This window comes from Ustilaginoidea virens, chromosome 5 (genome assembly GCF_000687475.1).
Source record: "Ustilaginoidea virens chromosome 5, complete sequence".
Classification (NCBI taxonomy): domain Eukaryota; kingdom Fungi; phylum Ascomycota; class Sordariomycetes; order Hypocreales; family Clavicipitaceae; genus Ustilaginoidea; species Ustilaginoidea virens.
Window position 1 is genome coordinate 2,663,574 of NC_057320.1, and position 21,077 is coordinate 2,684,650.

The 21,077-nt window shown below is 55.1% G+C and overlaps 8 protein-coding genes across 8 annotated transcripts; 5 read left to right on the top strand and 3 right to left on the bottom strand.

Moving 5' to 3' along the window:
- Positions 1–2,437: 2,437 nt before the first annotated feature.
- Positions 2,438–8,897, bottom strand: UV8b_06498 (uncharacterized protein; the record flags this gene model as incomplete). The annotated part of the gene is made up of 2 exons (XM_043143995.1): positions 2,438–5,648; positions 5,704–8,897. The coding sequence occupies 2 exons, from the start codon at positions 8,895–8,897 to the stop codon at positions 2,438–2,440; spliced, it is 6,405 nt and encodes a 2,134-aa protein (XP_042999930.1).
- A 524-nt stretch (positions 8,898–9,421) lies between these two features.
- UV8b_06499 (uncharacterized protein) lies at positions 9,422–10,106 on the top strand (the record flags this gene model as incomplete). The annotated part of the gene is made up of 2 exons (XM_043143996.1): positions 9,422–9,821; positions 9,910–10,106. 2 exons carry the CDS (start codon positions 9,422–9,424, stop codon positions 10,104–10,106), a joined length of 597 nt encoding a protein of 198 aa, XP_042999931.1.
- Positions 10,107–10,156: 50 nt separating this feature from the next.
- On the bottom strand, positions 10,157–11,341 carry UV8b_06500 (uncharacterized protein; the record flags this gene model as incomplete). Its single annotated transcript, XM_043143997.1, has 1 exon — positions 10,157–11,341. The coding sequence occupies one exon, from the start codon at positions 11,339–11,341 to the stop codon at positions 10,157–10,159; it is 1,185 nt and encodes a 394-aa protein (XP_042999932.1).
- Positions 11,342–12,762: 1,421 nt separating this feature from the next.
- On the top strand, positions 12,763–14,707 carry UV8b_06501 (uncharacterized protein; the record flags this gene model as incomplete). Its single annotated transcript, XM_043143998.1, has 2 exons — positions 12,763–13,936; positions 14,088–14,707. The coding sequence occupies 2 exons, from the start codon at positions 12,763–12,765 to the stop codon at positions 14,705–14,707; spliced, it is 1,794 nt and encodes a 597-aa protein (XP_042999933.1).
- A 1,109-nt stretch (positions 14,708–15,816) lies between these two features.
- Positions 15,817–17,069, top strand: UV8b_06502 (uncharacterized protein; the record flags this gene model as incomplete). The annotated part of the gene is made up of 3 exons (XM_043143999.1): positions 15,817–15,904; positions 15,987–16,435; positions 16,605–17,069. The coding sequence occupies 3 exons, from the start codon at positions 15,817–15,819 to the stop codon at positions 17,067–17,069; spliced, it is 1,002 nt and encodes a 333-aa protein (XP_042999934.1).
- Positions 17,070–17,105: 36 nt separating this feature from the next.
- Positions 17,106–17,804, top strand: UV8b_06503 (uncharacterized protein; the record flags this gene model as incomplete). The annotated part of the gene is made up of 1 exon (XM_043144000.1): positions 17,106–17,804. One exon carries the CDS (start codon positions 17,106–17,108, stop codon positions 17,802–17,804), a length of 699 nt encoding a protein of 232 aa, XP_042999935.1.
- Positions 17,805–18,228: 424 nt separating this feature from the next.
- Positions 18,229–19,236, bottom strand: UV8b_06504 (uncharacterized protein; the record flags this gene model as incomplete). The annotated part of the gene is made up of 3 exons (XM_043144001.1): positions 18,229–18,282; positions 18,438–19,127; positions 19,204–19,236. The coding sequence occupies 3 exons, from the start codon at positions 19,234–19,236 to the stop codon at positions 18,229–18,231; spliced, it is 777 nt and encodes a 258-aa protein (XP_042999936.1).
- A 628-nt stretch (positions 19,237–19,864) lies between these two features.
- Positions 19,865–20,900, top strand: UV8b_06505 (uncharacterized protein; the record flags this gene model as incomplete). Its single annotated transcript, XM_043144002.1, has 2 exons — positions 19,865–20,028; positions 20,168–20,900. 2 exons carry the CDS (start codon positions 19,865–19,867, stop codon positions 20,898–20,900), a joined length of 897 nt encoding a protein of 298 aa, XP_042999937.1.
- Between the last annotated feature and the right edge of the window lie 177 nt (positions 20,901–21,077).

Below are 21,077 nucleotides of genomic sequence, written 5' to 3' on the forward strand. Positions count from 1 at the left end.
GCCCAAGGTATTTCCCGAGTGGAGCACATCTTGGCCCAGGTTCAAGGTTGCTGTCGCAGACTGGCCTCGCAACTGCAAACAGCGTCAATGATGTTAGAAAGCGCCAGGGAAAAGGGAAACAAGAGAGACATTCCCCAGGGTATCAATAACAAGGTAGGCGTGCTAAGTGCTAGGCTCTTGCGGTGCTAGTGGTGCTAGTGCCGTACATGTACCGTTAGGACCTGGCCACTCACCGCCTTCCGCAATGGTGCATTATTTATTGCCTGTGCCGCCCATCAGGCCTGTCAGAAAAGTAAAGGGGAAAAAAAAAAAAAAGGGGGACCGAATTTTGAATTGCACAAAGCATAACCAGCTGTTTTTTTCTTCTTCTGTTTCTTTGAAACTCACTAAAGATATTTGTTCCTTGCTTGGCAGATAGATAATCAAAGTAAGTACAGGGATAGCCGGGGGGAAACCACGGGTAAATATGGGGCAGCTAAACCAATGAGCAAAGCTAGTTTGGTGGCTTGAAGCTAGATTAGGTAATTAAAACTACAGGCTAGCGGCACAAGTTCTAGAGGTCAAAGTCAGAGTCGTGATTTTCGTTGTTTCGGACATGCCCCATTTGATACCGACCGATCGTGCCTTCGGTGCAAAGAAGGCGTGAGAGCAACGGAAATCGTCAAGAATCAAGGTGGAGCCATAGCATTAGGGAAGAAAGAATCCAAGAGAAGAGGAGAGAGGAGAGGAGAGAGAGAGAGAGAGAAAAGGGGCGGCAGCCTGGCAGCCTGTCCTTGTCCTTGACCTTGTCCTAGCTGGCTGCTCGGCTTACCAGACGTCTCCCAGCATGGAAAGAGCATTCATGCTCGTGCCTGCCGCCATTTTGTCATTCTACCCAGGTCTGGCCCAAGTGCTTGCCAGGTGCGCCTGGTGGATGCACAATGCAGGATGCAGCTGGGATGCAACATCTGGTGCATGCAGAATGCAGAATGCAGAATGCAGAATGCAGCATGCAGCATGCAGCGATGCTGCGATTGCAAAAATCCTCCAACGCTCGCGTACATCAAAGAAAAAGCGCAGCAAAAAGCAACAAGCGACAAGCACAAGAAACGCAAGCAGCCTCACAAGGCACCTCCTCCATCCCAGCTTCTCCCCCCCCCCCCCCCCCCCCATCCCAAAAGCTTACATACCGAAAAACAGTCACAGAAGTAAATAGGCCGTGTTGGCAGGTTTCTGGCATCTTGACGGACCAATAGCCGGCGATGAAGCGGCAGTCTACTTCCATCCCGTGAGAAATCTCGCCCAGAACCCAAGTCGTCCAGATAGTCTACTAACAGGTACAGCTGCTCCAACTAGCATCTTTCGTGGATCAGCAGGGCTCCACCATTACTGTCGATGATCTGCGGGGGGCTCGTGGCCTGCCTCTCTCTCCTCTACCACGTCACATCGTACGACTCGAGCCCGGACTGACCAAGCGCCGCTCGGGCTCCACTGCCAACATCAGCATCCGCAGGGGAGTCAAGTCATCTCATCCGTCCGGACACCGCCTTCGACTGGAGCCGTAGCTTAGCTCGGGCCGTGGAATTGCCCTGTTAGCCTCGCAAGTCGTGCTGGCAGCTGAAGGTTTCTTTTGCTCTTTGGTGACGGCTGATGACATGGACCAACAAGCCATTGTTGTAAGCATGATGGGCAAACACGTCTCCATCACGCCAGGCCAGGCCGGGCCAGGCAAGGCCAAGCATCGCTTCTGCTCTGAAAACTGCATCTTCATTCTTCGCCAATCCGCGTCGACGCCACAACGTGCTGGACGTTATGTAGCCTGCCACTGGGACGAGCGCTAACTGACGCTTTGCTGCCGCTGCGCACCGCACGGGTTGGGTTCGTTGCCTTATTTGGGGTGGTGTTTGGGCTGGCAAAAACTTGAAACGGCCAAGCAGGTAGGCAGGCACCTACTCTGGAGTCGAGACCCCTAGGGCCCTTTTTCTTCGTACAGCGTGCGTGCATCGAGACAATGGCACGGGATCGAAAAGAGGCCGGCCACGACAGGCACGCAGACGAGAAGCAAGGAAAGCAAGCTCACTTGATTCACCATGATTCGCCGTTGCTACTGCTTGTTGTGCGTCTACCTGTTACGCATGTTGTCGTCATTTAACTCCGAGCGGAGGCAAAGAAAAAGAAATATATGCATAGCTCCTCGGTGACACTTGCTACCGCGTGCATACTATGTAAAAAGTCCTTTTTGTACAAAACAAGTGACCCTTGGCGAATGACCTACCACCAAGACACCATGAATGCAACGAGACGAATAATTCGCTCCATTCTGATAGTCTCGGGAGAGGAGGCGGAACGAGCAAACAGGTCCATAACCTCCCCCTCCGTCCAGAATAGAAAAGAAAAGAAAAGAAATGAAAAGAAAGGAAAAACCAGCGGAAAAATTACAGGGTATCGTGAGTCTTCCTCAGCAATCTCTGGCGACGTACGCCGGGATCCCGTAAACCACCACGGCTGCAGCGTTGAGGTACCTGAACTTGCAGGCACCTCGAGCCTTGGCAAGCGCCTCGGGCAAGGAGGAAGACGAGTAAATGGAGGGAGACTTCTCGGACGGTGCCGTCCGACATGCCAGAGGCGCACCTGAGCCTGCGACGTCATCACCGCTGCCCAAGACGTGCCCACACTCCCTCGCCGCGCCATCGCCCCCATTGCGGCTGGCCATGCGGCTGCGGCTGCTGCTGTTCCCCTTGTCTCTCCTCTTCTCCTGCTGTCCAAAAGTGCCCCTGGCAAACAAGCCCCATTCTTCAAAAGCTCGCCCCGCGAACCGGTCGATATCGCGATCCGTCACATCCCACAGCGTTCCCACAACCGCTGGACATCCGGCGAGCATGTAGTTCCACACGGGGCCGTAACATTCGAACTCGCCGGCCTCGGCGAGTGAAGCCGAGCTGCAGCCCATGAGAAAAGTCACTGGCTTGCACCTTTCCAGCCGTCGAATCGTCTTGCCGCGCACATACTGCGCCCCGCTGCCGTGGCCAAAGTACAGCAAGATGTTGGACGAGGAGAGGGCCTCTTCGAACTCGGCTTCACGAGGCGCCTCGTTGACGATCCTGTCCCAACCCTCAAGAGTCTGGAACGAGGGTTGGAAAAACTCCTGCGTGTTCTGCAGGTCGGACGACGGGTTGAGAATGTAGGTTCCTCCATGCCGCGAAACCACGTGTCCAGCTGGCCCGCCGGACGAGTTGCTCGAGACGCCGCATGCTTCCATGACTTGCCGGAGGCAGGCAAGCGAGGGTACTCGGGATACAGCAAGCCCTGCCATGCATGGTAACGACTCCCACGGGAACGCATGCAGTTGCTTATCCAAAACGAGGATTGTGTGGGCGCCGCCATCTTCCTTCTCCGCGTCCGATCTCGCCTCCGAATAGTATCCTCGCAGAGCGTCATACGTCTCCACCACCATGGCATCAAAGTCTATCTCGTCGTACGCGTTTCTCTCCCCGTGAAATTGAAGAATGTCAATCACAAAATACAGCAGGTCGTTTAGAGCCTCGTCGTAGTCGTTGTCCGAGTTGGTCGGATCTCCAAGGCCGATGAATAGGTCGAGTATCCTGGGGTCAAGGTTGATGGATTGTGTCCTCGAGCTCCTCTGCTTGCCTCGCAGCCTGTTCCGCGACGGCAGGCTGCCGCCCAGAATCTGCTGAAAGCTCTTTTGGAAGCGCGCCAGGAGATCAGGCTGTCTCTTGTGTTGGGAAAACACGCCCTTGAATCCGCCCAGCCAGGTTGTTTCAATCGTGAACAGCAAGTCCTTAAGCCTCGTGTCCAGCGCCTCCCGTTCCGCCCACCACGCATTCCGTTCGCCCTTGGCGGAGAAGTCGCGTGCTGAATGACTCGTTTCGTTGGCGTGTTTGATGATGTCGAGTAGCTCTTCACGGCCCTGCTCGAAACCAAACACCTCAGAATCCGCGTCTCGAGAGTTTGCTCTCTCCAACGGCAGGCGCAGGATGAAAGGGCTCTCTCCTGCCTGCATCTTCGTGATCGACAAGTCACGCCGGTTATTGCTCAGCGAGATTGAGATGACGTTCCAGTTCTGGGGGAGCGGTTCGATAAAAGTTTTGCTAAATGTCGCAATGTCCGGAGACGAACCTGAACCATGGCCAGGTGTCGAGTTTGAGGAGTTGATTGGGTTGGCTGGCGTTTCCGATCTCGATGCGGCTTTGATGGTGCTCTTCTCGCGCATCCAAGTCGTGTTGCGAGCTAAATCCACGGCCACGGTGGCAAGCGCAGACGACGGGATCGCTCTGGCTTTTCCAACCGTTGTGGCCGACAGGAGGATGACGGTGTTTTGCAGCAAGGTGGACAGACGATGAACCGTGGCACTGTCGGACGTTGACAAGGTTGACCCATGTGCCTCGACCAGGATTTCCTGCGCTCGCCGAAGTGCATCGGCAAAGGCTGGGCAGCTCTTCTCTCTAGGCTTCAGTGTTGCGGCACGGCCACGTCTATGCGGAGATGGAGCGAGACTGCTCCTGTCTGTAGAGATCCCGTCCGAGCCGCTAGCAACCGCGGGAAACGAGATGGTCGAGTCTTGCATCACAGAAAACACGGGGTCTGAAATCATCTGATCCATGCTATGGCCGAGCAGCGTAGTCGCAGAAACGACTCGCTCCAGAGACAAAGTCTCGGACAGTTTAGGCAGTTCCCTCACCCCATCCAGAATCAGCAAAGCAGATGACCAATCTTTTTTCTGCAAAAAACCCATTGCTCGAGACAGGCTGACGCCTGAGAGCATCGAAAGCTGGTAGACGTCTTTGGGAAGGTGAGAAGCCGGATCCGTTGGCTGCAGCTTGCCTTTTGCCGTCGTTTTCCGCTTCAGATCCCGCGCCGCTGCTGCTGGCACCCTGGGCTTCGTTGTCCTGGTAGTTGTTGTTGCACGCCTGCTGACAGGGGCGGGTTTCCTGGCGGCGCCTTGGGTAGACGAATGTTGGACATGTGCATGGTCGCCTGCGTCGCCACCCAAAAGTCGAAGGGTTTCCTCAGCAATGGAAAAATATCTGTTCGCTCCGTCTTCGTCGCCGGCTTCGGAGTACAGCTCACCGAGTCTGCGAGCGAACTGAACCCGAGACGAGCAGTCATCCCGAGGCATGTAGGCTTTCGCTGCTTCTAGCGTCTCCAATGCTTTTGATAGCTTGCCAGCTTTCAGTTGGACCGAGCCGGTCCACGCGGCAACTTGGGCGCGATAGAGGTCAGACTGCGTGCTCTCGGCCAACTTCGAAGCCGAGTCGGCGTAGTATACTGTCTCTTGAAACATTCCTATGTGGGCGTAGACGGATGATATATGCAAAAGGCAGCGCAGCAATGGAGCGGCAAGACCCCAGAAGCGCGGTCCGCTAGTTCTGACCGTGGGCGTCCTCACGTCGATGCTCGTGTCGCTGGTCTCGGAAATGCTTGCGTCAGAGCCGAGCAGCGTTGCTTCAAGCTTGGCCCATTCGTGAGACAATGTACGCACGCTTGATTTGATCTGAAGAAGGGCGCCCTCGACATCACCCGTTTGCAGCGATATGTTCGACTGGATAAGGGCGGTCATGGACAGCACCAGATTTGCCTGCAGCTTAGAATGAGCCCATGAAGAGCACGATTCCCTACAAATGCCGTTCGCTTTCTCGACGAAGTCAAGGCTGCCAAGTGTTAGCTCTTTTCCCAAAAACCTATATTCAATGGGGTCTCACTCACGCATCAGTCGTGTTTCCGATGCCGGCATGGTACTCGGCTTGAGATAGGTACAAGTCCACGACAACACTTGGCGATACTCCATGGTTCTGATTCAAAAGCTCCTCGGAAATCCCCAGAGTCTTTGAGGCTTGGCTAAACCTACCAATGCTGACGTATTGTGACGCTAATTGGCATTGGTTCAGGATGACGCTGTCGCGAGATAGTCCGCAGTATTCTGCGGCAGCCTTTGAAAGAGATATTGCGAGCTCCAAGATGGCAATTTGGAGCCGCCCCTCGCCACGTAGGTTGGCTAATGTATTCAAGACTTGCAAAAATTCTATCAAAACTTGTGGGCTGTCGATCCTCCCGTACAGATCCTCTTTTGATGCGCATGATTCAAGCATCCCCTTCCAACAGCTTACATCATCGCGAATGACGGAAAAGGGAATCGAGTCTGCAACGTGAGCCAGGGCTTTCATGGAAGAGTAGCATGTTTGCAAATGCGGAATAAATTGAGAGAGCGAGCCGTCTTCTGCCTTGTCCTTTTTCTGAATCTGCTCAGCTGCTCTGCCGAGCTCGGCGAGAATATCTGCCGCCTCTGCTTCCTCGCCGATATTCTGCTGGAGTAAATGAAGCAAAACGCGAAATCTTCGAATGGGGTACTTGTCGAGCGTGTAAATTCGGAGCAAAGCAGAGGGACTAGGGTCGTGAAGTTGAAGAGCTTGTGTCGGAGACGATGCCTCAGCGCTCAGATGCATCAGGTGTTCGAGCACGGCTGCACGTTCCCGTTCTGGAAGGAAGAATGTCCAATCGTTCCAAGACTTGTCTAGTTTGGCTATGGAGCGTAAAGTGCGCGAGAGAGACGACGCCTTTTCGGTCGCGGCCCATGCTAGTACCGGTGGTAGGTTTGCAAGGGCGATTGCCACATCGGAGAGAACGCCATCTTCTACCATGCTGGTGCAAATGGATCGGAGTGTGCCAATCGCATCCTCGCTTCGTCCTGATCGCTTGCATAGGTCGGCAAAGATTTCCAACTTCATCGACAACTGTGCCTTGTCCTTGACGGCAGAAGACTGCTCCTTGACAGTATCGATTGAGCGGCTCAGGGATTGAAGTAGCTGCTTGTTATCGTCCTTGGATCGGTTCGATATCTTTCGAAGCTCCACAAACTTGGAAAAGTACAAGGTGGAGATTTTGGCACGGTAGCTTCCCGATTGTTCCAGTCTCGCAGGCGAGGCCGATAGATCAGAGGCTGAGTCTAGGAGACCGAGGCAGTGTTGAAGGACATCGTCCATCGATTGCCAACCAAGAGCCCCGGACTGGATTTCGCATTTTACAACCATCAACGCTGCGTCTAGCGTTTGATTGATTGATTGCATGATTAATTGTCTTCTTTGATCAAACTGCAGGAACAGTTTGGCAGGCGCGTCCTTGCCCGGTGGAGTGCCCATCCAACGCCGCACAAATCGTGGATACTGCAGGATGAATTTCTTCAACAAGGCACCCGTCGTCTCATCCGTAGAGCTGCTCATGCTCATCTTTCCGAGGTCCAGTTCCTTCATTAATAACCCAACAACAGATCGCCTGACAGCCGACATGCTTTCCAACAACTCGTTGAGCTCGGCAACAGTGCCGCTCAGATTTCCGTTCAAGAAATCCGTTACTTGCTGCATAGAATCCTTGATCGCGGCATCCAACTCGGGTTTCTTGAGAGCCGCAGCTAGGCAGCGAGCAGACACTGAGCAGATAAGTGCTGCCGAGTCTGACTTCTCGCAAAGAGATGCCTTGAGGCTTTCAAACCAGCAGCAAGCACCCTCGTATTGCCGCGCGGAATGGGCAATAGAGCCTAGAACTTGATATATAGTTGATAATGGCGACTTGGAGGATGTCGAGGGCACGTATTTGCCGACGCGAATCATTTCCATAAGCGCTTCGTACTCGGTGGCCAGGTGTCGGTATAGCAATAGTTTGTCATCCGATTTGAAGCGTCGTGCAAAGGCGCGGATGCAACGGCTAAAGGGAGCCAGCACCTCATCATCGATGCTCCCTTGATGGCCAGCTAATTCCCACCATCGTAATTGCGCTCGAAAAGCCAAGGCTTGAAGCTCAAAGGCGACGAGTGGAGTCGGGCTCAAACGAGGCTCAGCAGCAATTGCGTCTTCTTGAGTAGAAATACTAGGCAGCATTGATAGAAGAGTCTGAGTAACGGAAGCTAGCTGTCGGGCAGCTTTTTGAATCTGCTTTTCTCCGCCGTCAGCCAGCTTAAGCAGCAAGTTGAGGGGACTTGAAGGGTTTTTTTCTTGAAGCATTGGCACCAGTGCCTCTATGCAAGCTGGTTTTTTCGTGGCGCAAACGAGCTTGAGAACCTGGATCTGCAAGGTGGCGGCTATCGGAAGTGAAGAGCGATGAAGCTCTCCTCTGAAATTGAGCAGTTCGGCCACTGATGCAGAGGAGGAGATGCTCTCGGCAGGGGCTGACTTGGCTGCTACGCATGCTGGCAGCTTGGCGTTTTCTATCTGCAAGAGAGAGTCCAGTCGACGTTTCAGGACTCGCATATCTTTCAGAGCCTGATCATGAAGCTGCAACGCCAAAAGTTTTCCAATGAATGCCGACATGCCATTTTCCAACTGGTAATCGTAGTGAGAATCCTGAGCGGGAGATTTTGCCAACCCAAGGCTGAAAAACGCAACACGCGCGCATTCAACAGCTGCCAAGCATTCTGCCGAGTACGTCGGTGAGTCCGATTTTGACTTGAACATGGATACGCTCGGTGATGTCGTGACGCGATTCAGCGTTCTTGGCTGCATTGGCGACAAGGGAGCAGAAAGAGATCTGCGCAAGGTACGTCTGCTCGTCGATCGCGGGAGGTTCTCGGTGGGTTTGCTGGATGTTGAAGGGGGCAGAGCTCTTGACGCCTCCGTGAGGGCCTTCAAAGTTGCGTTGATAACATGAGTGGCTAAGACGGCTCTATCTCTGCTACCCAGCTGCTCCACGCCCAAGGTTGATTTCACTGGCTTGGTCGCGGTGGTAGATCTCGGGCGGGATGTTATCGCAGCGGATTTTGCAGGCCGTGATGCTGATTTTGTGACCGTCGCAGGAGCTTCGGGTTCAACCAGAAGCAACTCCCTAAGAGTCACAACAGTAGCTGCTGTGCAGGTTGCCGTAGATGAGACGGCTGCCTTGACGGCTTCGGTCCTCGCTTGCAACGAAGCCATGGGCAAAAGGTATTAGTGTACGCTTAGACGATTATGCATATCAGTCGAGTCGATGATCCAAAAAGCATGATGAGATGGCTAGGGAAATGAATGAATGAATCGAATCGCCTTGTCCAAGAAAACTCGCGCAAAAGGGAAAAAAAAAAAAAAAAAATCCAAGACAGGGACAGAAGAACGGTGTGCGATGGAACTATGTGCACGATGGCAAAATACTACAAGCCCATTCGATAAACGTTGACAAGCTGCTCAGGTCGGTTGACAGCTTGATGTTGAGTCGCAGGCTGAAGGCTTGGCTGGAGTGGGTGGGGCCAAGCGTCGCGAGTTGTCCGGGGCAACGGAGCTGACCACCAACCATCGACCAGTGGCAACGCTTTTGGGGTGCGAGCCTAGACCTCCGCCCGGCCCTGGCGAAATCCTGATTGATTCAAGCCCACAAGATCAGACCCCCGAATTTTTTTTTTGTTCAAGGCCCTCTCAACAGGATAGATAGTTGTACAATGGCAGCCCCGAGATGGACAACGCGAATGGTGTGCCTAGGACGGCCAATCTTGGCAGCCAGGAAGCCAGTGAGACGGCACACCCCAGTTCGACTCGCAAGCTCGAGGCCTGCCACCATCGTCGACTCCGGATTTTGGACATCTCTTATCCCCAAGCCACTCCGCAAGGAAAATCGCACGAATGGCACCAAGTCAAAGGAGTGGAATCCAGCAACCTTCTTCATTGTCATGTTTCTGTTCATCGGCTCCATGTCGATTCAGATGATTGCCCTCCGAAACCAGTCGGAACGGCACAGCCGACAGTCGACCATCAGGATTGGGCAGCTGCGAGAAGCGGTCGAAAAACTTGAAAGAGGAGAAGATTTGGACGTGGACAAGTTGCTGGGTGATGCGGGAGAATCCCCCCAGGACACTGATTGGGAAGCAGGTGCGTCCATGACAAACCAGACCGTTGCGGGCGGCTTTCCAGCAGTATGCGTTGGGATGCTGACCTGGGATGCTGACCTGAGCTGCAGTATTGAAAGCCTTGGAGAGCGACGAACTTTCGAAAAAGTCTCACAAAGACGGCGCGAAACGGAACCAGTCTCAGAGACAAGAACCTGTCGCTCTGGAAGAGAAATTGGAGAAGAAGAAACTTGAAGACGGAGACGTCATGACTGCCAACTCATCAACTAAGCCACAGAGAGCGAATCTCGGCGGCAACTTCTTTTAATATCTTTGTTATTTCTGGCAATGTATATTCAGCTTGATGACAACTTGGTCTCATGACATCATATCCTTAAATACGGCTGAATTGTCCATGGAATGGCCGAGTGGCTGATGACAATGCTCAGGTCCGGCTTCAGCACGTCGCAACTGCGACACAAGCGCTGGCAGAAGCTGATCCGTTGACAGGTCGACTCTCACAGCTTGCTCGCCTTCCTGTTGGGGGTCTAGATCTGCAAAGAAGATGTCTTCTCCTCTCACACCACCCATGTTTACAATAGCAATGGGCATGCCCCGATCTTTGGCCCGCTTCGCCAACCGCCATGCCGAGTACGTGGCGAGAGATGTTCCGAGAACAAGCAACTTGCCAGCATTGTCTATTGCATCTTCTGCGGCAGCCTTGACATGACTTGCGATGCTCTCTCCAAACATAACCACGGCGGGTTTGAGTATCCCGCCAGTGCTGGGCATGGCCCACGCGCCATCCGAGTCTACCTGAACAATGTGTTTTTGGCCGTTGGAAGCCACTGGTGGGTCAAGCAGGCATTTCGGACATGGGGGGTATCTAAAGGTCGTGTATGGTGCTTCGGGAAGATCAATGTCGCCGTCGGGGTTGGACCTCAGGCCTCTGAATCTAGGCTCTTCTGCAGTCTCCGTCCCCAGGGCGGCTGAGGCTTCAGCCTCTTCTAGGAGGGTTGCCCATCGAGGATTGAGACGGGCCAGCTGTCGCTGAAACTCGACTCGCGAAAACTCCGTCTTGCAGCTTGTACAGATGGTGCATCTCAAGTAGCCGTGTAGTTCGAGAGAAGGTATTTGGGGGTGGGCTTTGGAATGAAAGGAATCAACATTCTGCGTAATGACACTATGGATCAAGCCAAGCTTGCCCAGATCTCGTACGGCGTAGTGGCCAGCGTTAGGGACCGCCTTGTGGAGTGTCGACCAGCCGAGAAAACTGCGAGCCCAGTACCTCTTTCGAGCTTCGTGATTGCTGACAAACTCGTAGTGGTAGATGGGCCGGTAGGACTTGTTGACGCGGTAGGTGCCTCTGACACCACGATAGTCTGCAAGCCCTGAAGCAACAGAGATTCCAGCCCCCGTCAGGACGACTGTCGACTTTGGGAGCTTGTCCGGCGACGTTGCTCGGAAGAAGTTGACCAACGCAGTCAATCCGCCCTGCAGGGAGACGGCGAAGGGTGGGATAGAGGTCGGCGAAGCGAGGACATCCGTGTACGGAATGCGCATAAGTGGTTTCCGCATCTGATCAGGTGCTGGAGGGCTGCGACAGCCTGCAAATTCGTATGCGCCGGGGCACGATTTGTCCGCGAGAAGGTTAGGAACAAAGGGACTGCTTTCGCGTCATTGATCGATCAGGGAGAACAGTCTGAGTGTCTGGGAGACGAATCGAGTCGAATGGCACTGGAGTGATGGAGCAGGGATGCTATGGATGGAAAATGGCATGCGTGAAAGATACGGCAGGGTGACGATGACGATGCTACGATCGGAGAGTCTAGGTGAACCTGGATGGTTGGATATGGAGGATATGGAGGATTTGGAGTGGATGGATGGTGGTCAAGGGCGTTGTGCACGGTACGGAGTACTGTCATAACGACCCCGCATGAATTACTAGTAGAATACATGACGCAAACAAACAAACACACAATCTCCAAAAGCTGGTTGACAAAGGCATATTCTTTGGATTAGGAACTCGGTGCTCGGGTAGGGATGGAGGACTCGCCAGGATTAATCTTTCCCTGTCATGGTTTTCTGTGTTTCCGACTCGTCAGCTCATTTTTTTTTTTTTTTTGTCTTGAGCTTCACAACCAGATCAGTCTACCCGGCACCATTGTGGCTGGGGCTTTCAACTGAGGAAACAGGAAACAGGCTGCTGGAACTTGGCAGTGGAGGCAGTGGAGGCAGCGGAGGCAGTGGAGGCAGCGGAGGCAGTGGAAATGCCCGCCTAGGCTAGGCTAGGTTAGATTGGTTGGAGGTTCCGGCCTGTAGCAGGCTTATGCCCAGAAGTACGGATACATTCGGAGCACTCCGTACTCGGTGCACGCTCCCATGTTCCGAGTTGGCAACACGACTTGTTAGTGGGGAGGGGCGATGCAGCCACCATTCGTTTCTCGAAACGGTCGGGTCAAGTTGTGAATGTGAACATACAAGACCTCCAGAGTGCCCGAGTACGCACTCGCACGTTGTCGCTTGTTTGCATTCCTCCACTTCTCCCTCTAGGCTCTAGCCAAACAATTCTCCCGTCTCGACAACCAATCCGGGCCATTCTTCCGCAATCATCACACCAGCTGCTTCCTGACTATCCACCATCCGTACTCTGTGCCCATTTACCTTTGCTGACATCATCTGGTGCTCTCGCTTAGCGACAAGAGGCGGACGTTACGGATAACTTGGCGCGACAACTCCCCCCCCCACCGTCGATGATTCGGACATTGAGACAGACGATGGTCTATGTATGAATCGAAGCCGACCGAAAGCATATTCTACCAGTTGATATCCCCCCCCCCCCACCCCAGGTCGAAACGTCCCATGTCCCCAGGTCCCCTAGGACAATCGTTGGGATCTGCTGGTAGGATTTGTCCCTCGTTGTCGGTGTTGTCGGTGTTGTCGGTGTTGTCGGTGTTTTCCAGACTGTCCAGCGGCTTTCATTGATGCCTCCACAAGTCGGCCTGGGGCGATCCACCGGCCTGGCTGCGCGGTGCGTGTCCGAGATCACGCCAACGCCGCCAGCTGGCGCTGTGCCACGGCCAGTTGTCCTGGAACGTGTCAGCTGCGTCGGCTGCAGAGCAGGCAGTGCCGGGACGTCGCCAGGGCGCTTGAGGACACATCAACCTCCTGCAGCCCGGCTGCATGATTTAACAGCACCGTTGCCTTCAGCCTCACTGCTGCATACCTTTTCATTTCGCCCACAGGCGCCTCGCAAAGCCCAGAACCTGGCCTTTGCCATTCCCTCAGCCACACCGCCGTCCTCGCCTCCTTTCTTTTCTACCTCGAGCTATGCCAGCTTTTCCACCACAATCCTGAATCACCATTATTCCTGGTACCTGTCATACCGTACCTCGCCATTGCCCTTGTCCGCCATATACTTGTCTTCCTCTGCGGCCGACCCAGCACCTGCTACTGCTGCATTCACCTCTCGGTGCGTCCTACTTCAACCTTGTCCTGTCCGCGGGCGCCTTTGCGCACTTCCCACAGCCATGGGATCGGCATTGAAGCAGACGAGGAAGATTGGTGACCAAGGTCACGACCACGACCACGACCACGACCACGACCACGACCACGACCACGGCCGCAGCACGCATGGCCATCACCATCATCATCATCACCACCACCATGACAACACATACCTAACCTCTGCCAACACCAACGACCCTGGGGTGAGAATCACAAGAATCGGCTTGTTGTCCAACTTGGGCATGGCAATTGCCAAGTTCGTAGGCGGATGGGCTTTTAATTCCAAAGCAATGACTGCGGACGCGTGGCACAGCATTGCCGACCTCGCTTCCGATATCCTAACTCTGGCCACTGTCTCGTGGAGCCTGAAATCGCCCACGGACCGATTTCCCATGGGATTTGGCAAGGTAGAAAGCTTGGGCTCGTTGGGTGTCTCTGGCATGCTTCTTATCGGCGGTTTCTACATGGGATGGGAAAGTGCAATCAGCTTGTACGGTCACTTTAACCCCGAAGGAGCTCATCACATTTTCGAGCATCTGGGACACGGCCACAGCCATTCGCACAGCCCTGCCGATTTAGGTATTCCAAGCATTCATGCCGTGTGGCTAGCAGCCGGAACCATCCTGGTTAAAGAGTGGCTGTATCATGCGAGTGAGTTGAAAAAGAAACCAACCCCACCCCTCCCCCCCCGGCCCAAAAGAAGAAAAAAAAACGAAGAAAAAAAAGAAACAAAAAGGAGAACAAAAAGTACCTACTCTCTCGTTTCAAATTCAAAACGGCTCTGCTAACCTGCTTCGCAAAGCCATGAAAGTTGCCAAGGAACGCAAATCATCCGTGCTGGCCTCCAACGCCGTCCACCACCGCGTAGACAGTCTGACGGGCATCGTTACCCTGGCTGTCATTTTGGGTGCCAACGTGTTTGAAAGCGCAGCCTGGCTGGACCCGGTCGGAGGGCTTCTTATATCCGCCATGGTTGTACATGCCGGATACGAGAACACGAAAGAGGCAATGTACGAGCTGGTGGACCGCAGCCTGGACGATGACGTGAAGAAATCCGTCAGAAGGCAGGCGCATCGAGCCTTGGCCAATGTCAGCGAGGGCCATGAAGCAGAGCTGCGTGACATTAGCGGAATCAAGTCTGGGCAGAATTACCTGGTCGATGTCGAGATGGGCGTGCCTGGGGCATGGACAATAAACGATGTAAAGGACTTGGAGGACGCGGTACGCATGCAAGTTGGGAGCAAGGTGCGAGGCGTGCGGCGGCTTCGCATACGCTTCGTTTCCACTGACCATGCTGCGAGCGCAAAGTTTGACGAGTTTATCGCTGGACCTGAAGCTCTCCAGAAACCAGAGGCGGCCGATACGGACGGAGAAGATGGCTGTGACGAGAAGGCGGGAAAGGACGACAAGCATAGACGATAGACGAGTCTGCGTTTGGCGACGCGATTAGCCTGCATGCGACGTTTTGGATTACGCGAGTTGTCATGACGGGTCGCGATGGTGTTTATGGCTCCTGGTGGTGCATGTCTCTGCTAACCCGCCTGCTTCCATTCCATGTCTGATGAATAACAAAGCTGCCCACACCCGTGTGTCCTTGAGGACGAAAAAAAGAAACGGGGACTGGTTTTGGACATGGGATTGGCGCCATGAGACTAACTGACGTGGTGCCATCCTTGATGCACGAGAGTGCTGCAACCAGACCTGTTGCCGTGCGCGGTTTAGTCGGCATTCCGTTGAACGGTGAACCTCGGTGCTGCCTGCAAAAGCCGGCAAGGGGCCTAAGCCACCCACCTGACCTCACGGCTGTTCCCGAGGCGGCCAAAGTTTAAGTAGGTACCTAAGTTAAGTTCAACGATCAAGGGATAAAAATAGCCCCCTGGCCGCCACCAATGATTGGATGAGGGCTGGGCCCCGCCGAATCGCCCCGCCAGAGCTGCGCCCACAAGGGCACCACGTGTGGTAGCGTCAATAGCCGCCGTCTCAGCATCTTCTCAGCATCCCGGGGACCTGACCTGCATCTTCCAGGGCCAACACACACACACACACCCACACACACCAGCTCGGCATTTGTACGAGCATCTTTTCCCACCCTGGCGATGATTTCGAAACTCTGGCTTGTTCACTAGATGAAATCTTGGAACTCTACGTCATCGAGACGAGCTGGACGTCATACTGTACTGCAGGCCCCTCTGGTCCCGTCGAAGGAGTGGCCAGTCACAACCCAACCCGGGTCGCTCCTCGTCGTCATCTCGGGGGCCCCCGTAAAAAGGCTTAAGCCTTATAGGCTACAACAGGCTACAACAGGCTACTCCGCGCACGGCGCCAAGTTCCGAGTTCCGACCGACCGCGGCACGACCTACGTCGGGTGCCTGCTGCAGCAGTGCAGCCTTGATGGTTAGAGCTAACATTGATGAATCAATCAACCCTCCAAAAACCCCAGCGCCTCCATCGATCACGACTGCTTCACCCCCACGCCGCTTTTTCTGTCTCGAACTTGAATACCGCGACCTCGGCGCAGATGCCCGACGCAGATGCCCGACGCAGATACCCGGCGCAATCGAATCGACATGGCGGATCCCTTGTATCTAGGATTCGACCTGTCCACCCAGCAGCTCAAGGGTACGTCTTCAGGACCTCGCTGCCCTCGTTGAATTCTATTCCCACCCTTCCCGCAAGTGACTGACTTATCTTGGCGATGCAGCCGTCGTCGTAAACTCGCACCTCAAAACCATAGCCCAGGCCAAAGTGGACTTTGATGGCGACTTCTCCAGTCACTATGGTGTCCAGAAAGGCGTCCACGTTCGCCAGGAATCCGGAGAGGTCTTTGCCCCCGTTGCCATGTGGATGGAGTCTCTCGATCTTGTGCTGCAACGTCTACGCGCCAGCATGCCCGTCCCCATGTCTCGCATCTGTGGCATCAGCGGTTCGGGCCAGCAGCACGGCAGCGTTTACTGGAATCGCGAGGCCGAGGGTTTGCTGAAAAGCCTGGACCACGAGAAGGACCTGGCGGAGCAGCTCTCCGCCGCTCTGGCCCACCCGTGGTCTCCTAACTGGCAGGACCAGAGTACGCAGAAGGAGTGCGACGCGTTTGACGCCGAGTTGGGGGACAGGCAGAAGCTGGCTGTGGCCACGGGAAGCGGTGCACATCATGTGAGTCTTTTCAACTTGTACAGAGCGCCTCCTCCCAGAAGGAAAGAAAAGAACAAAAAAAGGGAAAAAAAGGGGAAGAAAAGGGGAAGAAAAGGGAAAAAAAAGGGAAAAGGAGGAAAAAAAAAAAAGAGGAAATGCGAACCGCCCACTGACAAACGGAAGCGGGCAGCGCTTCACTGGTCCCCAGATTATGCGGTTGAGAGAAGCTCTCCCCCACATGTACGCCAGCACGAGTCGGATATCGCTCGTATCATCCTTCCTCGCCTCCATTTTGCTGGGATCCATTGCCCCGCTGGATATTGCAGACGTGTGCGGCATGAACCTATGGGATATCCCCAATCAGAGATACTGTCCCGAGCTTCTGGCCTTGGCGGGCGGCAGAGGCGGCGGCGAGGCCCTGCGCAGCAAGCTGGGGGAACCGCGAGTCGACGGTGGTGGCTCCCTGGGCAACATATCGCCCTACTACGCCCGCAAGTACGGCTTCAGCCAAGACTGTCAGATTGTTCCTTTCACAGGCGATAACCCGGCCACTATTCTGGCGCTGCCGCTGCGGCCGCTGGACGCCATCGTCTCCCTCGGCACCTCCACCACGTTTCTCATGAACACGCCCGCTTACAGGCCCGACGAGTCGTAACATTTCTTCAACCACCCCACCACGACGGGGCACTACATGTTCATGCTGTGCTACAAGAACGGCGGCCTAGCCCGCGAGAAGGTCCGGGATGCTCTACCGCAACCGCAGGGCGGCCAAACGGCCTGGGACGGCTTCGACAAGGCGGTGACTGACGCTTCCCCGCTGGACATGTCGCAAGACGGCCGGGCCAAGCTGGGCCTCTATTTCTACCTCCGCGAGACGGTGCCCAACGTCCGCGCCGGAACGTGGCGCTTCCACTGCCGCGCCGACGGGAGCGACCTGCGCGAGGCCGGCGAGTGGCCCAAAGCAGTCGACGCCCGCGTCATTGTCGAGTCGCAAGCGCTGTCCATGCGTCTGAGGTCGCAGGAGCTGGTCCACAGCCCGCGAGACGGCCTCCCTGCCCAGCCGCGACGCATCTACCTCGTCGGCGGGGGTTCCGCGAACCCGGCCATCGCGCGCGTGCTCGGGGACGTGCTCGGGGGCGCGGACGGGGTCTACAAACTGGACGTTGGGGGCAACGCGTGCGCGCTGGGAGGTGCGTACAAGGCGCTGTGGGCTTTGGAGCGCAACCGCGGCGAGACGTTTGACGAGCTGATCGCCAAGCGATGGAAGGAGGAAGGATCCATCGAGAGGGTGGACCGAGGGTTCAAGGACGGCGTCTACCAGCAGTATGGCAGGGTGCTGGGTGCGTTTGAGCAGATGGAACAGAAGCTGCTGGCCGAGGAGAGGCCGTGACAAGGGGGGAACAGAATCCCTTGGACCCTGGTCTATGAAGCGTCGGCATGTGTCTTTAGTATTGAGCTTTTGCTCTGCCTGTGCCCTTGGAAGTCGGATACTCTTTCAGGGAATACTAGGGACTAGGTCTCCTCGCTTTAAACAAAGAGGGAAACGCCGTAGCCGTTGTGGCCGTGGCACACGCCTAGACTTGGGTAGATTGGCTACTTGAGCTGGAAGAGGAACACAATATGAAGCCAAAGAATCAAAAGAGAACAAGGTCACCTAGCCAGATCGGCCCACCTAGTCATATGGATGGTCTGGCCTTTTAAGGCCCTCTGAATATGACCAATGGGCGCGCCAAAGAAAGTTGTGGAGAAGGCCGAGGGTTCAAATAGCGTGCGTGACGGGCGGGCATCGAGGGTACATCATTGTCGACCAAAGTCTATCTAACGTATTTGCTCATGAATCGTCTGTGGAAGTCAGACCGAAGCAGATCCTAGACGAAGAACATCAGCAACGGTCCCATACCACCTATCCAAGCCAATGGCAAAGAATCCGGCAATCCCCATCTGGCATAGACTAAGGGGGGGGGGGGGGGGGAAGCCCCAGGGTTGGGGGAAGGGGCCGCAGAGAAAGCGACGGGCAACTCACGTTCACAAACTCCTTCTTCTTATTCTTGTCCTCTGTCCCCCTGGCCTGGTTCTTAAACACCACGTCATCATCCCATCTGCGCTTCATTGTAAAGTCCTGCTTGTTCAGGAGAGGATTTCCCAGAGCGATATTCCTCTCCCTAGCTTCGGCTTCCTCCTTGGCACGCTCGGCCTCTTCCCGCCTCTTCTTCTCCTCGCGCTCTCTCCGCACGCGTTCCAGTTCGCGCTGCAGCTCTGCATCTTCATCGTCTTGACTGTCGTCGTCGTCGTCGTCGTCGTCACTGTCTTGCTCATCATCATCATCATCATTGTCGTCGTCATCGTCGTCGTCTGCATCAATATCGCGCGTCTGCTCCAAAATCCTCCTTCTTTTCGTTTCCGAGTCTTCTCTTTGATGGCCGTCGAGCCGTTCTGCGTCGGACGACGTTGACGGCAGGCGTCTCTTCTCACCAGCGGAGACGTGGTGTTGGGCATCGGCATCATCATCTTCGGGCAAGGGAATCGGGGCGCCGCCGCCGTTCTTGTTGGAAAAGTGGGCGGCTTCGGCGGCGAGGAGCTCGGAGGCCAGGTCGCGCTCGGGCTCGTCGTCGGCGTCGCCTCCTTGGCCGGCCTGGCGGAATTTGAGTTGCGTGTGGGCGGGCTGGAGGCGCTGATGGTAGGCTGGTCCGCGCAGAGCTTCTTTGCCCCGGGCCTGGAGGGAGGGATGCTGGTTAGCAGGAAAAAAGAAAGAGGCAAGAGGCAAGTGGCTCTGCGCCAAGGGCATTTACCGGGTCAAACGTGGGTCTATGTGCGGTGGTCATGGTAGGGATGCGGTATGGTGGATGGATGAGGTGAAGGGGACAAGAGCGCCTTGTTGTCGTCAAGTTGCGTCGCGATGGTTTGGCTGCTGATGGCGTTGTGCCTGTATCATCTCATGTGGGCCTGACCAATGGCGGCCCTGGTGGGCTGCGGAGCTCCACTCGACAACTTCTGGGTCCGAGAGGCTTTCTGTGCAGTGCAGACTTGTCTCTCGGTGAGAGCCGCCATAAAACGTAAGCGCCGACAGGAGAGAGCCGATGCCATTGAAAATTAGCTCCCGACATGCTCATCATCATGGTGATTTTGTAAAGGAGAAAAAGGAGAGGGACCATCGGAGGCTACCTTTGGCCTGGAGTACCTCCGGACCGAGCCAAAAAAAAAAAAAAAAAAAAAAAAAAAAAAAAAAAAAAAAAAAAAAAAAAAAAAAGACAAACCTCCCACGGCCCAGCCCTCCACCGCCCGGCAGAATTCCCCACCACCCATCGTCACTCATTCTCCATCAACAACAAGTGAAACAAAAAGAGAATATCATGAGAAGCAGCCTCGAGTCGTGAAAACGCAAGAGAAAAAGGGAACCGGGTGCTTACTGTTCAACAGATCCAGCATTCAACCTGCTCTGCTCGCCTGAAGATGCCCCGAGACGCGGAGCCCTCGCTCAGCGAAAGGGCTTTTCTCACAAAAGCTCTGGAGGAAGGTCTGCGCCTGGACAATCGCAGATTCGAGCAGTTTCGCCCGTTGGAGCTGAATTTTGGGGACGAGTACGGAGTGGCTGATGTCAAGTGCGGAAAGACGAGGTACATGACCTGCTTCTCCAAAGTAGCGGCCCCAAGTTCCTCTTCATGCGTAGTGCAAATAATATTCTTTTTTTTTTCCGGGAAAATTTCTTTTCATTTCTTTTATTTGCAGCATTGTGTGTGCTAATTCCCGCTACAGAGTCGTGGCCAAAGTCTCGGCCGAGGTCACTGTTCCCTTCCCAGACCGTCCCTTTGACGGCATCTTCTCCATCTCGTCTGAGCTGAGCCCCATGGTCGCACCCTCGTTCGAGGTAAACCGCCCTACGGAGCAAGAGGTCCTCCTGTCCAGGCTGCTGGAGAAGACGATCCGCCGATCTGGCGCCCTCGACACGGAATCGCTGTGCCTGATTGCCGGGCAAAAGTGCTGGTCCGTGAGGGCCGATGTCCACGTGCTCTCGCACGACGGCAACCTCTTGGACGTGGCGTGCTTCGCGGTCGTTGCTGCGCTGCGGCATTTCCGCAAGCCGGAGAGCTCCGTGCAAGGGGAGACGTTGACGGTGTACACCCCCGCGGAGAGGGAGCCCGTGCCGCTGAGCTGGCTGCATTCGCCGTTCTGCGTGACCTTTAGCTTTTTCGGGGAGCAGGGACGGGCGGGCGGGGAGGAGACGGTCCTGCTGGATACCACGCTGCTGGAGGAGCTGCTGAGAATGAGCAGCTGCACCTTCAGCCTGAACAAGCACGGGGAGATCTGCCAAGTGAGCAAGCTGGGCGGGGGGGATGTCGACGCGCCCGTCTTGGTGCAGTGCGCCCAGGTCGCTCTGGCCAAGGCCAAGGAGCTTACAGATCTGGTGGACGGCAAGTTGGTCGAAGATGGCAAGAGGAGGAATAGGGGGGGGCTCATGGCTGAGTTGAGAGCTGAAAATGACAGATGACGACGAGAGCGGGCGGGGGGATCATCAGGGGCGGCGACTTGGGGTCATGGGGAGAAAAAAAAGTCTGGAGGGTCCCGATATCCTACTGGATGGTTGTGCTCAACGGGCGCATCAAATGGGCAGTCATGACGAGGGATGGGTTCGACAAGGAACAAGAAAACAGTTTCCTAGACGGAG